The sequence below is a fragment of the Dendropsophus ebraccatus genome, chromosome 8 (assembly GCF_027789765.1).
Source record: "Dendropsophus ebraccatus isolate aDenEbr1 chromosome 8, aDenEbr1.pat, whole genome shotgun sequence".
Classification (NCBI taxonomy): Eukaryota; Metazoa; Chordata; class Amphibia; order Anura; family Hylidae; genus Dendropsophus; species Dendropsophus ebraccatus.
This window is the reverse complement of record NC_091461.1, coordinates 86,485,808-86,499,434: the sequence shown is the minus strand read 5'-3', so window position 1 is coordinate 86,499,434 and position 13,627 is coordinate 86,485,808. Positions and strand designations below refer to the sequence as shown.

The window sequence follows — 13,627 nt, the reverse complement described above, 5'->3', positions numbered from 1 at the left end:
GTTAACTACATATCATTGCAAGCAACAGACCAGTTCAGCCCCCTCAGCAGAATATGGGTGACATGTTCCATTTAAATGTAGGCAAAAAAGTAAGCTATGAGTCAGGAGAAGGATCCCATACAAAATCGGGCTGTTACATCTGTGTTCACACTGTTTGGGACATTTTACACACTTCGGTACATTCTGTAAATTTAATTGAATGGAAATTCTTTAATGTAATCACCTTGCTCTCAAATCGGCAACCTGATCGGTCATTTGGCCTAGAGCCTTGCAGGTTCCTAAGATATCCTTCCTCTCTTTCCCTCCACAGAGCTCCCCAACCTTCCCAGCTTCATCTATAATCTGGCGCACAGCTTGTTCTCCGGCATCACCTGTATAGGTAAGACTGGACGTTACAGCAAATCAAGCAGCAAAAAGGAATATATTCATTTTTAACAGTATCGACAAAAATGCACAGAACAGAACAAATGTGACATGTTAGATAAAGAACTGACAGGGATAAAAATATATAGGGCAACACAGAGTAAGCGTTGAATATGTTAAATATACAGTGGTACCTTGGTTTAAGAGTAACTAAGATTGAGAGCGTTTTGGAAGAAGAGCTCTGTGTACTGCCCCTGCTCCCACCGGTCATCTCCTAAGCCCCGCGCACCTTCTTCCCCCAGAGGTGCCAAATTCAAATAGCCGACACACAGCCATTGCTTATGTCGGCTATTTTACAGTGTAGATGGCACTGTCACAACTGACAGCAGCATTTAACCCCTCCTGAGTCGCTCCATATGCAGAAGTCTGCTGCATATGGAGCAGCCCCCACTACTAATGACTGCAGCCCGTGATTCAGCGGGCGACAGTCATTTAACCATTGCCCCCCTGGAACCCGCTGATGCAATCTTATGACCGCACCCCCCCCCTCCTTCCCCGGTGAAGCGGTCCTGCATCGCAAGCCCCCCCCCCCCAGCCTTCCGTTATAACAACTCCCAGCATACCTTCTTGGGCACAACAACTCCCAGCATACCTTCTTGTGCACAACTCCTCTCAGCATACCTTCTTGTGCACAACAACTCCCAGCATACCTTCTTGTGCACAACAACTCCCAGCATACCTTCTTGTGCACAACTCCTCTCAGCATACCTTCTTGTGCACAAGGAGGTATGCTGGGAGTTGTAGCACAAAAAAGGTATGCTGGGAGTTGTAGTAAACAAGGAGGTATGCTGGTAGCTGTGGTGCAAAAGAAGGTATGTTAGGAGTTGTAGTACACAAGGAGGTATGATGGGGGTTGCAGTTCTACTGAAGCAACCTCCCAACAAAACTCCCAGCATACCCCCTTGTGCATAACAACTCCCAGCATCATAGCCGCAGTCTGGGCGGGGGACATCATATTTGTATTTTTGAGCATTTTTTTTTTTTAAACTTTAAAATGGTATCAAATTGGAATAGAGTATCGAAATAAAAAAGCTGATATACGTATCAAACTCAAAATTCTGGTATTGTGACATCACTAGCCGGACCAATCAAAACTTTTCTCTAGGACACATCAAAAGTTTTTACAAACGACAGTGACATTGACTTACAAACTATTGTTTCACTCTAAAACTGGTGCACTAACTTAATTTCTATATATGTGAAATCCCCATTTGTGGTTGCTGCCTTTGTTCTCACCTGGAGGAGCATTGGGGTCCCTCAGCCAACCCTTCGCCTGATTCATCTTAGAATCAATCAGTGCTAGTGCTCTCTTCATGGCTTCGGTGTCCTACCAATTTAGAAAAATAGCACAAAGCATTTTTTTTTTTTAAATGTTTAATCTTCATCATGCAACAATTCACACAAAGAATACAAGCTGTCCACCGCAAACTAGTAGTATAAAATATACTTTTTTTTACAACATACATGACATTTAGATGGTAATTCCACGTGATGGAAGGGTTTATCAAAGACTTAAAAACGTACAGCTACTTTCTTGCAAAAACAGTACCACGCCTGTCCTCAGGTTGTGTGCGGTATTGCAACTAATTCACTTCAATGATACCTAACTGCAAAAATGAACACCCAAACTGAGGACAGGAGTGGTGCAGTTTCTGAAAGCCGCCTTGTTTTTGTAAGCCAGCATAACTCCCTTTAAAGTGACGTCGGTCACTGCTATGGCCAAAACTATGGGAGAACTGGCAAGCACCTCCTGGGTGTCATGAGGAAGCAAAGGAGTGATAGCCAGCTGCACTAGGCACAGTCAGAATCACAGCGGCTGGTAATCTGGAAGGAGACTACAGGTTGTTGTTTTTTTAATCCCAGCCTTAACTATAAAAAAAAAACCCCACTAGAGAACCCATTTAACCCAGTAGATTTTTATACTTTTTATATAATGTCTGCTGTCATGAATCATGCAAATTATAAGCTATGATCATGTTCAATGTCTACAGCAGACATACATCTCCTACGCAGAACTGTGTGAGCATAACCTAAACTGTACAAGATCTGGTTCAATTGATATGCTATAGAACAGATTCAAAAAAGGAACACCCCTTGAAATGATACTTAACATACTAAAGAATGTATTACACAGACAGACCCTTGCACAAGGAGTGCCAACCTCCTAGATTGGCACTAATTTAACAAGCCTATAGCAGGGCTCGTTTACGGGACCAGCAGTGCCACATGAATGTATTCTGGACTTGTGCAGACCTTTAACCTACATATTACACAGGTAGACATGCAGTTGACAAACAAGCATTTTTTGACAGGGAAGAACTATTGGATTAGCTGTTGAACAAGTCTTATCTCATTCGATGGCTAATCATTGGCCCCATCACACAGGGAAATATAGAAATATAGGGTGAATATTGCACCATGCAATAGGGCACTCTCTTACATTATTATTATTAAAGGGGTTATCCGGTTAGGATACTAAGTTCATCCCTCCTCCTGGAGACTAACAATTTATTTAATACATGTCATTACCTTTTCTGTCTCCTTCCCCCAGTTTTGTGCATGCTGCTTTCTGCTGAAGACATAAAAATCTCTATCTGAACTGTCCAGTCAACTCTGCTTCCTCCCTCCTCCCTTCTGAGGCGGCTTATGTAAACTACTCGCTGGCAGGCTTTTTCTGCACGGCTCTCTGTACAGCAGGAAGGGTTAATCACAGTAAGGCCACAAGTAATTTAAACTCCTGGCTTCACATAGGGTATAAACCGACGGCCAAAGATGTTGTTTACATGAGCAGTCTCTGAAGAGAGGGGGGAGAAGGAGGAGACGACTGAACAGCTCTAGTACAGTTTTCTGTTTCTTTGGCAGAAAGCAGCATGCTCAAAACCAGGGGAAGGAGACAGATAAGGCAATGCCATGTATGGAATGAATTGTTAGTCCCTAGGAGGGGGGATGATTCAACATATAATTTTACCTAACGGATAAACCTTTCAAGTGTTGAAAATTGAAACATCTCCTTGCTCCCCCTCCCAGTCCCATCTCTAATTCATTGAAAGTCAGCTGGACACTGATCCCTCAGCAAGGTCAGGAATTAGAGGGGAAGTGAGAAGGCATTCCAGCTTGCAACATTTCAGGCAAAGGCCTCTTTGACACTCAAGAGTCTTATTGCCAGTGGCGTAGCTACCGCGGTCGCCACCAAGGGGGGGCCCGCGAAGCCCCCCCTTACCACTGCACTGCCCGCCTCTCACTCCCTCTTGTGACCGGAAGCAATGTTTTGCTTGCGATCACAAGAGGCAGGCTGGGACGGGCCCCGGCTGTCTTGCGGCTCCCCAGGGAGCTCTGTGTGTGTGGGGGAACTACTTCCGGCGCGGGGAGCATCGTATTGAAAAAAACAAAACAAAAAACAAACAAACAAAACAAAAAAACCAGGTCCCGCGAAGCTCCGCCCCCTCCATGGGAAATTCCGCCCCCCCCCCCGGAGGAAGCCCGCCAGCACGTGTGACTAGGGTACTAGAGAAATCATTCAGGTGAGTATAGATTTTTTTTGTTTTAAAGGGGATGATGAGGGGTGTAGTGGTATGATGATGATGGAACAAGAGGATGATGGGGGATGTAGTGGTATGATGAAGGAACAAGAGGATGATGGGGATGTAGTGGTATGATGATGGAGGAGCAGGAGGAGGGGACAACATGGGGGGCATCTGTAAGGGGGATAAAATGGGGGACATCTATATGGTTGATAACATGGGGGGCATCTATAATAGGGATAACACAGGGGGCCATCTATAAGGTGGAAACATTGGGGGGTCATCTATAAGGTGGACTACACGGGGGGTGTATACAATAGGGGGATATGTACTATAAGGGCGATCACACAGTGTCAGGGCTACCTACTAAATGAGGGTGTGAAGGGGTCAATACAGATGTGCAATTTGTAGATAGATGAGGATGGTGAGGAGCGAGGAGCCTAATATATCTGTCTGGCAAATTCTGTGGATTCGTGGTTCGGAGAAGTTCTCATAATGGCCCAGGGCAGATGAAGAAGATGAAAAGGGAAGAACTCCGATTAGAGAAGACGTCCCCTGTGAGTCACCTGATATAACTGCACTGTAATGTATATGGTGTAGAGCTGGGGCTACCTCTATATGACTGTATGAAGTGATATTGGTCTATGTATAGAGGATTATATTCAGTAGCAGCGGTGGTGTTAGTCAGTATGTGGTGTTATTAGTCAGTAGCAGCGGTGGTGTTAGTCAGTATGTGGTGTTATTAGTCAGTATGTGGTAAGGGGGGGGCCAAGTTGACCTCTTGCACCAGGGCCCAAGAGACATTAGCTACGCCCCTGCTTATTGCCTTACTTTCATCTAACCTGGCTCTCATCTAAAAGAAGTTAAAGAGGTTATTCAGGATTTTAAAAAAACACAGCTACTTTCCCCCCTACTAGCACCACCCCTCTCCCCAGGTTGTGTCTGGTATTACAACTTAGCTTCACTCATTTCAAATTGAGCAGCAAAACCACACCCAAACTGAGGACAAGAGTGGTGCTGTTTCTGGGAGAAAGCGGCCATGTTTGTTTGTTTTTTTAAAGCAACCCTTAAATAAATGCAATTCTGAAAAAAAAAAAAAAAAGAGAACACATAGCTGCAATAAAAATAATAGGATTATAACATTTTAGAGACCAGAACTGTATGGTCTATAATGGAAAATAAGTACTCCCTGAAATCTTAAAAGGAGTGCCTCCTAAAAACATGCAAGAGAAATCATCGTCCACACTGACAAAACAAGAATAAACCCTTTTACAAAGGCAATGGAATAACATTCATGTTTTATATGAACATTATCATCGTGGTGAAGCCAGACCTTTCATAATCTGATCAACCAATAAAACAGAAAAGCCTTTTTCCGGATGCAGGAAATGGTGTATTGTCTATGAAGGATTACACAACCAATTACATAGACCTTCATGTTCCTGCAGGTTTCATTTCACATGCATATCCAAATGAAATCCATTATTTCTACTATAAAAGCCAGAGAAAAGCATATCACAACGTCCAAACTGAAACACCTTGCGATATTAGAAACGGAAACAAACAGAAAACGATGTGTTTATATATAGTTACATATCAACCCTTATAGAACTTCAGATCAAAGCAGAATGACCACTTCAAATAATGGCTAAATAGATTACACACAAAGCCATTAGAGATCTATAAAGCACTGCACTCTCATGTTATCAGGGCATGCTGCCTAGGCAGACATCTTACCTTCTACACCCCAGAACATAAAAGAATAAAGAAAAGAGAGACAATGTGAAAAAACACACATCCTACTGTGAAATGTTGGCATCTTGGAAAAACAAATAAAACAAGCAAGCACACAGAACAGAATAGTTTTAGAATTTTGAGTTATATTTGAACATTTAAAAAAATATATAAATCGATAAATCTCCTGTAATAGAGATCCACTGCAATAAAAAAGTAGGTGCAGACAATAGATGCTAAATGAGTCTGTCCATCTGCACCAATTGACTTTCTTGTGGGGACTAAAGTGGAATAGAAGAGGTAATAATATAAAATAAAACAGTTTAATTCTCGGGGATGGCATCCAGAGATCATGTTGTGATACTCCATAGACTGAATGTGCACTAGATTGGGGAGAGGACTGAGATTGTGAAGAGGTAGATAGTTTTCATTCTAGTCGGACATGGTGCTCTCTGCTGCTACCTCTGTACAGAACTGTCTAGATCAGTAGCAAATCAGCATAGAAACTGTTCCCTGTCAAGGACAGAGGTGGCAGCAGAGAGCATTGTGGTCGACTGTACAGAATACACCACTTTCTGCAGAACATACAGCAGCTGATAAGTACTTGAGTTTTTTAAATGAAATTTACAAATCTGTAATTTCTTTATCCCTTAAAGCTATATGCGAAGTCACACCAGGTTTTTAATAAGCTCCACCTCTTTGTCAAGCAACATAAGAAACCCTGACATAAAAACATCAGAATAAAACTATGACAACTAGAGTAAGGCTCCTCACCTTGCTGGCCCAAGCATCCTCGTCCCAGGAGGTGAGCTGTAATACCCGTATAATCTCATTGATCTCTGTGCTCATTTTTTCCACTGTATAGTTGCGGTTCTTTAAAGCTTCCTCAATACCTTGACTGCGGGAGTTCTTAGTTGTCACAAAGATCTTCATAGCTTGGAGGAAGAAGAAAAAAAAAAAAAAAAGTTGTGTAAGGCTGCTGGGTTCACACTGCGTTTTTTTCCATCCGTTTTTTAGCAAAAAAACGGATGAAAAAAACTGATGCATTTGTGTGCATCCGTTTTGATCCGTTTTTCCATTGACTTCCATTTAAAAAAAAAAAAACGGATCAAAACAGATCCGTTTTTTTTTTTACGGACACAAAAGTAGTGTCAGCTACGTTTTTGTGTCCGTCAAAAAAAATGGATCCGTTTTGATCCGTTTTTTTTTTTACAATGGAAGTCCATGCAAAAAACGGATCAAAACGGATGCACACAAATAAATCCGTTTTTTTCATCCGTTTTTTTGCAAAAAAATGATGGAAAAAAAAAACTGTGTGAACATAGCCTAAAAATAAAACAAATCCTTTTGTAATAAAGCACACAAAATAAAGGACAATCCTAAAGAAGGAAGCAAAATTCCTTTCAGTGATAAAACAATGAAATCTCAATGAAGGCAAAACATAAGCACAATACATACCGGAGATGAGAACTGGCAGAAGATCCTTGACTGTGTTCATTGAGTTTACAAGCATGATACGATGTTCCTGGTGAGTTAGCTCTTGCTGACGTTCATCGATCATCTTCGCCATCTTTGTCATTCCTTGGGCAAAAAACAATAGCAGTTAGCCTAGAGAACTGAATATATTGTATACATGGATGGTGTTTCGCTTGTCTAAGCTTGATGTGAGCGCCTATTCTACAGTGGCTGGACCTTGGACCTGCATTATAGCTACATGTACTCCTATAGGTCCTAGTGCCATCAGTTTGAGGACACAAGTCAATGACTTTCTTGATAGTGGGTATGACCTGGGTATGGGCACTACAGGGCCAATGTTTGTTCTTGGCATTGTACCCATTTATAGTTGTCTCTTACCTGGTCCCAAGTTTTTGGTGTAAGTGACCAGATCCTCCATGCTCTCTACTACCTCTGCCACAGTCAGATACTCCAGTATACCTTTGCAGACCCTGATTATTTTCCGCACCTGTATAAGAGAGGCCATTACTTTCGATGAAACATGCTGCTATATAAAATTTAACAACAAATTTTTACATAGAATTTCTCATCATTTATTTTGCCATTTGCTGCTATGTGTGTACAAGCAGGTCTCTACAGTCACACTGGTGTGTGTTATCTCAGGATATCCTGCCAACACAGAAAATAAAGTCTTAGAAACACTGATAAAATTGTATATATAAAATACACAGTGTACCATTAACAAGAAAAAAAAAAATCAAATAGAATACAAAACAACAATACAATACAATACAAGTAAAAAAAAATATAACTGTGAAATTAGAAACTGCAATTCAGTAAAATTGCTAAAAACTGTCAAGTGTAAATGCCAAGCTATACACAGCTGACGGCATAACTCCACAGTCATAGGTAATGGCACTGCCCATCTGGGCACCTGGGATCCTGTTGTGTATGTAAAGCAAATGCTATAAGGAGAATTTTTTTTTCCACATAAGCTGGTGTCAGAAAGTTATACAGATTTGTTATTCTATTTAATCTCAAGCCCTCCAGTACTTATCAGCTGCTGTATGTCCTGCAGAATGTGGTGTATTCTTTCCAGTCTCTCCATAACCGGAACTGTCCAAAGCAGTAGAGGTTTTCTATGGAGATTTGCTACTGCTCTGGTTGTTTTTTGACATGGACAAAGGTGGCAGCAGAGGGCACTGTATCAGACTGGAAAGCATACATCCCTTCCTGCAGGACATAAAGCAACTGATAAGTACTAGAGGGCTTGAGATTTTTAAATAGAAGTAAATTACAAATCTGTATAACTTTCTGACACCAGTTGATTTCAAAGGGAAAACATTTCACTGGAGTCAAGAACAAGCCAACTCAAAATACTTTTGTGATATACTGCATGAATGGGTTTTCTGAATTCAAATCATTAAGTGCAGCTGTCAGCAGCTTTTTTGCAGAGTAAAGGCAGTATACAACAGACTGAAATAAGACTTATATCTCCTATCACTCCAGTGCTGAGATATAAGATTTATGCAAATTATGAGCTAAAGAACGGCCACAGAAAACCTGTTAGTGCACACAATGGAGCATGCGGCTCTAGCCGCACGCTCCATTGTGTGCAGCGGGAAATTTGGTTCCAGACGCGTACAGATGCGCCCACATCCGAGTTCAGCGACAGTGAAGATTATCCAGCCGGTACTGCAGTATCGTCTGGGATGATCTTCTCTGACACTGGCCGTTCCGTGACCCGGCCAGGTCACTGAACGGCCGGTGTCTTACTACGTGGGAACATGTCCTTACAATTTTCATTACATAATGGTCCCTTAATAATTTTTTATGAAACATGCACTATAACTGTAAAAAGTTAGATATTTACTTTTAGCAACTTTTATTTCCCTCTTTTTTTGTGTTTAAAGTAGCCTATTGTATGACAATACCGATTGTCCCATAGTGCTGTGAACAATGACACAAGAGACAAAGGGAAAAAAAAAAACCCATAACCTAACCTATACCTACCTCAGCTTCATCAAATGTCAAGAGCAAGTCTGATGTGCCAGAGAGTATTCCTCGGGAACCATCAATAAGATAATCACGAGCTGGGACGGAGTATGGATCAGCGTGGAGCATCTGAGCAGCCTGGACTAGCTTTGCACAAGCATTTTCTACTCTGCGCAAAAAGAAAAAAGGTGAAATTCTAACGATACCTGCACTAAATGATGAAAATTTTAAGATGGTTTTTGTTCAGATTTTTATTTTATTTTTTAAACACACAACTTACTATATACAGTTTTATCCCACACCTACATATTCATAAAACTTTGAAAGGAACTTCAAGAGGTACAACTTGGCAAAAATATCTTCAAGTATTAGTTGCATCTCCCATGATATAACTACCCAGGAACCATCTTTTCTTATATCTCTGTGCTGTGCCTTTCCTGTGTTATTCTTACAGGAAATGTATGACTAAATAGCCAACTGGGTGTTACTATTTTTTTTTTTTTTTATGGGGGGGGGGGGGGGAAACAACAATGTTTGACACTGTCCAATCAGAGCAGACAGACTGTGTAGAGACATGCCCAGTTTTATGCTATAGGAAAAGATGTTCCACAATTTAATAAAAAAAAAAAAAAAAGTATAATCTATATCTATACCTAATCTAACAGTTTTTTTTTTTTTTATTGCTTTCATATAGAATACTTTAAAATCAATGAACACCATTGACAAAGACAACTATATATATATATATATATATATATATATATATATATATATATATATATATATATATATATATATATATATATATATATATATATATATATATATATATATATATACACACACACACACACACACACACACACACTCACCGGCCATTTTATTAGGTACACCATGCTAGTAACAGGTTGGACCCCCTTTTGCCTTCAGAACTGCCTCAATTCTTTGTGGCATAGATACAACAAGGTAACAAGGTGCTGGAAGCATTCCTCAGAGATTTTGGTCCATATTGACATGAAGGCATCACACAGTTGCCGCAGATTTGTCGGCTGCACATCCATGATGCCAATCTCCCGTTCCACCACATCCCAAAGATGCTCTATTGGATTGAGATCTGGTGACTGTGGAGGCCATTGGAGTACAGTGAACTCATTTTCATGTTCAAGAAACCAGTCTGAGATGATTCTAGCTTTATGACATGGTGCATTATCCTGCTGAAAGTAGCCATCAGATGTTGGGTACATTGTGGTCATAAAGGGATGGACATGGTCAGCAACAATACTCAGGTAGGCTGTGGCGTTGCAACGATGCTCAATTGGTACCAAGGGGCCCAAAGAGTGCCAAGAAAATATTCCCCACACCATGACACCACCACCACCAGCCTGAACCGTTGATACAAGGCAGGATGGATCCATGCTTTCATGTTGTTGACGCCAAATTCTGACCCTACCATCCGAATTTCGCAGCAGAAATCGAGACTCATCAGACCAGGCAACGTTTTTCCAATCTTCTACTGTCCAATTTCGATGAGCTTGTGCAAATTGTAGCCTCAGTTTCCTGTTCTTATCTGAAAGGAGTGTGCACCCGGTGTGGTCTTCTGCTGCTGTAGCCCATCTGCCTCAAAGTTGGACGTACTGTGCGTTCAGAGATGCTCTTCTGCCTACCTTGGTTGTAACGGTTGGCTATTTGAGTCACTGTTGCCTTTCTATCAGCTCGAACCAGTCTGCCCATTCTCCTCTGACCTCTGGCATCAACAAGGCATTTCCGCCCACAGAACTGCCGCTCACTAGATGTTTTTTCTTTTTCGGACCATTCTCTGTAAACCCTAGAGATGGTTGTGCGTGAAAATCCCAGTAGATCAGCAGTTTCTGAAATACTCAGACCAGCCCTTCTGGCACCAACAACCATGCCACGTTCAAAGGCACTCACATCACCTTTCTTCCCCATACTGATGCTCGGTTTGAACTGCAGGAGATTGTCTTGACCATGTCTACATGCCTAAATGCACTGAGTTGCCGCCATGTGATTGGCTGATTAGAAATTAAGTGGTAACGTGCAGTTGGACAGGTGTACCTAATAAAGTGGCCCACAAAGAGACAAAGAGCTAGACAAATATTAAGTGCACTCCACCATATAATAAATACATAAAGATATAAGTCCAGAAAAATATATATGTAATTTTTATTAGTTGAAAGTACTCATATAAAACACTCACAAAAAAAACCACTACACAATACACTTAAAAACATTTAAAAATTCCAATAAGGAACATGCAAGTCTACGGTCTACCCACACAATCAATAAAGGGTATCAGACCTACGGGGAGTAGCAAACAAATAATATTGTCAACATGACCCAAAAATAAATCAAAAATATCGGCAAAGCAACAAACCAAAATGCCAAACCATAAAAGATATATAGATGTATGAGGCTAAGAAATTTTGTAAAATATATATCACCCAGCGCTACACAGGCAAAAAATGTATATATCACGGTGCCTGGATGGATACAGGGTCATGGAGCTGCTACCCCCGGCAAAAAACCCCACGCGTATCGTCACCCTCCGGTGACTTCGTCTCCTGACGAAGTCACCGGAGGGTGACGATACGCGTGGGGTTTTTTGCCGGGGGTAGCAGCTCCATGACCCTGTATCCATCCAGGCACCGTGATATATACATTTTTTGCCTGTGTAGCGCTGGGTGATATATATTTTACAAAATTTCTTAGCCTCATACATCTATATATCTTTTATGGTTTGGCATTTTGGTTTGTTGCTTTGCCGATATTTTTGATTTATTTTTGGGTCATGTTGACAATATTATTTGTTTGCTACTCCCCGTAGGTCTGATACCCTTTATTGATTGTGTGGGTAGACCGTAGACTTGCATGTTCCTTATTGGAATTTTTAAATGTTTTTAAGTGTATTGTGTAGTGGTTTTTTTTGTGAGTGTTTTATATGAGTACTTTCAACTAATAAAAATTACATATATATTTTTCTGGACTTATATCTTTATGTATTTATTATATGGTGGAGTGCACTTAATATTTGTCTAGCTCTTTGTCTCTTTGTGGGTTAACATTATTGCTATCTAGACATTGAGTGGCACCCCCGTTATTTCACACAGTATTTGGTTGAGCCACCTGTTGTTTCTTATGCTCACCTAATAAAGTGGCCGGTGAGTGTATATCCCCCCTCCCCCCCCCTGTTAGACAGAAATACACTCCCATAAACACCACAATTAACTTCCTGATGCAGTATACTGCGCAGGGCGCCAATATGACCTAATCTAAATAATTCTTCATCCCTTCACCACCCCTCCTCCTACTATACTAATTACATTAATGACTACCATCCCCCCTCCGAAAGGCCAGGCCACAGGCCGGAGCCGACCCCACAACCGACCCAACTCCGCCACATAACTCTAAATAAATAAATAAAGAGAAAATAAATAAATAAATCATTAAATAAAAATTAACTATATAGATACACGTATAAATGCATATACACGTACATACACACATATATACACACGTGCATCTTCCTATACACAAGTAAATCAAAAAAATAAACAAATTACCACCCCCTTTGACCTTCCTCTCTGCACCTCCTTTCATTTATCCATTCTGTTGTCTTCACACCACCCGCACCCCTTGTAAGGGCACGACTGATGCGCAGAACTAATTGTAATCATACCACAGAGGATCCGCAGAGCTCCGTTCAACAGAACCTGAGGACCCCCTTGTGCCCCTCCCAGGGCAATTCCCCCTGCCCATATATCATGGACAGGGAGCCGCCCCGCAAAAAACACAAACCTCCATCTATCGAACTTATTATAGAAGCTTAGTTATGTCAGACGACAATGGCCAAAAGGGGGGTACACACACACACAAAAAAAAAAATACATACAAAAACATACTAAATAGGACAAAAAACAAAAACATATTCTGAAACCATGTGACACTTGTCGCAATAGCCAACTGGGTGTTACTAATTTTTTTTATTTTTATTTTTTTTTTGGGGGGGGGGGGGGGGGGAAACAACACCGCTTGACACTGTCCAATCAGAGCAGACAGACTGTGTAGAGACATGCCCAATTCAAAGCTATAAGATAAGATGTTCCACAATTTAATTTAAAATAATAATAATAATAATAATAATAATAATAATAATAATAATAATAATAATAATAATAATAATAAAAGAATAATCTATATCTATACCTAATCTAACAGTTACTTTTTAATCATATAACTGTATAGTATAGTATGGTAGTGACCTAGAAAACAATGTTAATACCTCTATAATTGTTTTAACTTATGCTCAAATACAATACAGTCTTTACTGCAGCCCAGAGCCACAATTACCTATCTGATGACTACTACAGTGAATGCATCTGTAATATCTTAGCTGAACTCCTATAGTGCATCCCACTATATTACTGCTCTGTGCGGATGAAGAGGACACCAGTGCTAGCTCCATGCAGATGCTAGGGTACAGT

The 13,627-nt window shown here is 40.7% G+C and overlaps 1 protein-coding gene across 2 annotated transcripts in view; it reads right to left on the bottom strand.

Moving 5' to 3' along the window:
• VCL (vinculin) overlaps nt 1-13,627 on the bottom strand; it is a 68,456-nt gene that overhangs the window by 23,979 nt on the left and 30,850 nt on the right. For both annotated transcript variants that reach the window (XM_069980838.1, XM_069980839.1), the window contains exons 3-8: nt 9,147-9,297; nt 7,533-7,641; nt 7,137-7,259; nt 6,453-6,613; nt 1,660-1,750; nt 224-371 (exon numbers count right to left, since the gene is read on the bottom strand). In XM_069980838.1, coding sequence (XP_069836939.1) covers nt 224-371; nt 1,660-1,750; nt 6,453-6,613; nt 7,137-7,259; nt 7,533-7,641; nt 9,147-9,297 — 783 coding nt within the window. The remainder of the gene's footprint in view (nt 1-223; nt 372-1,659; nt 1,751-6,452; nt 6,614-7,136; nt 7,260-7,532; nt 7,642-9,146; nt 9,298-13,627) is intronic.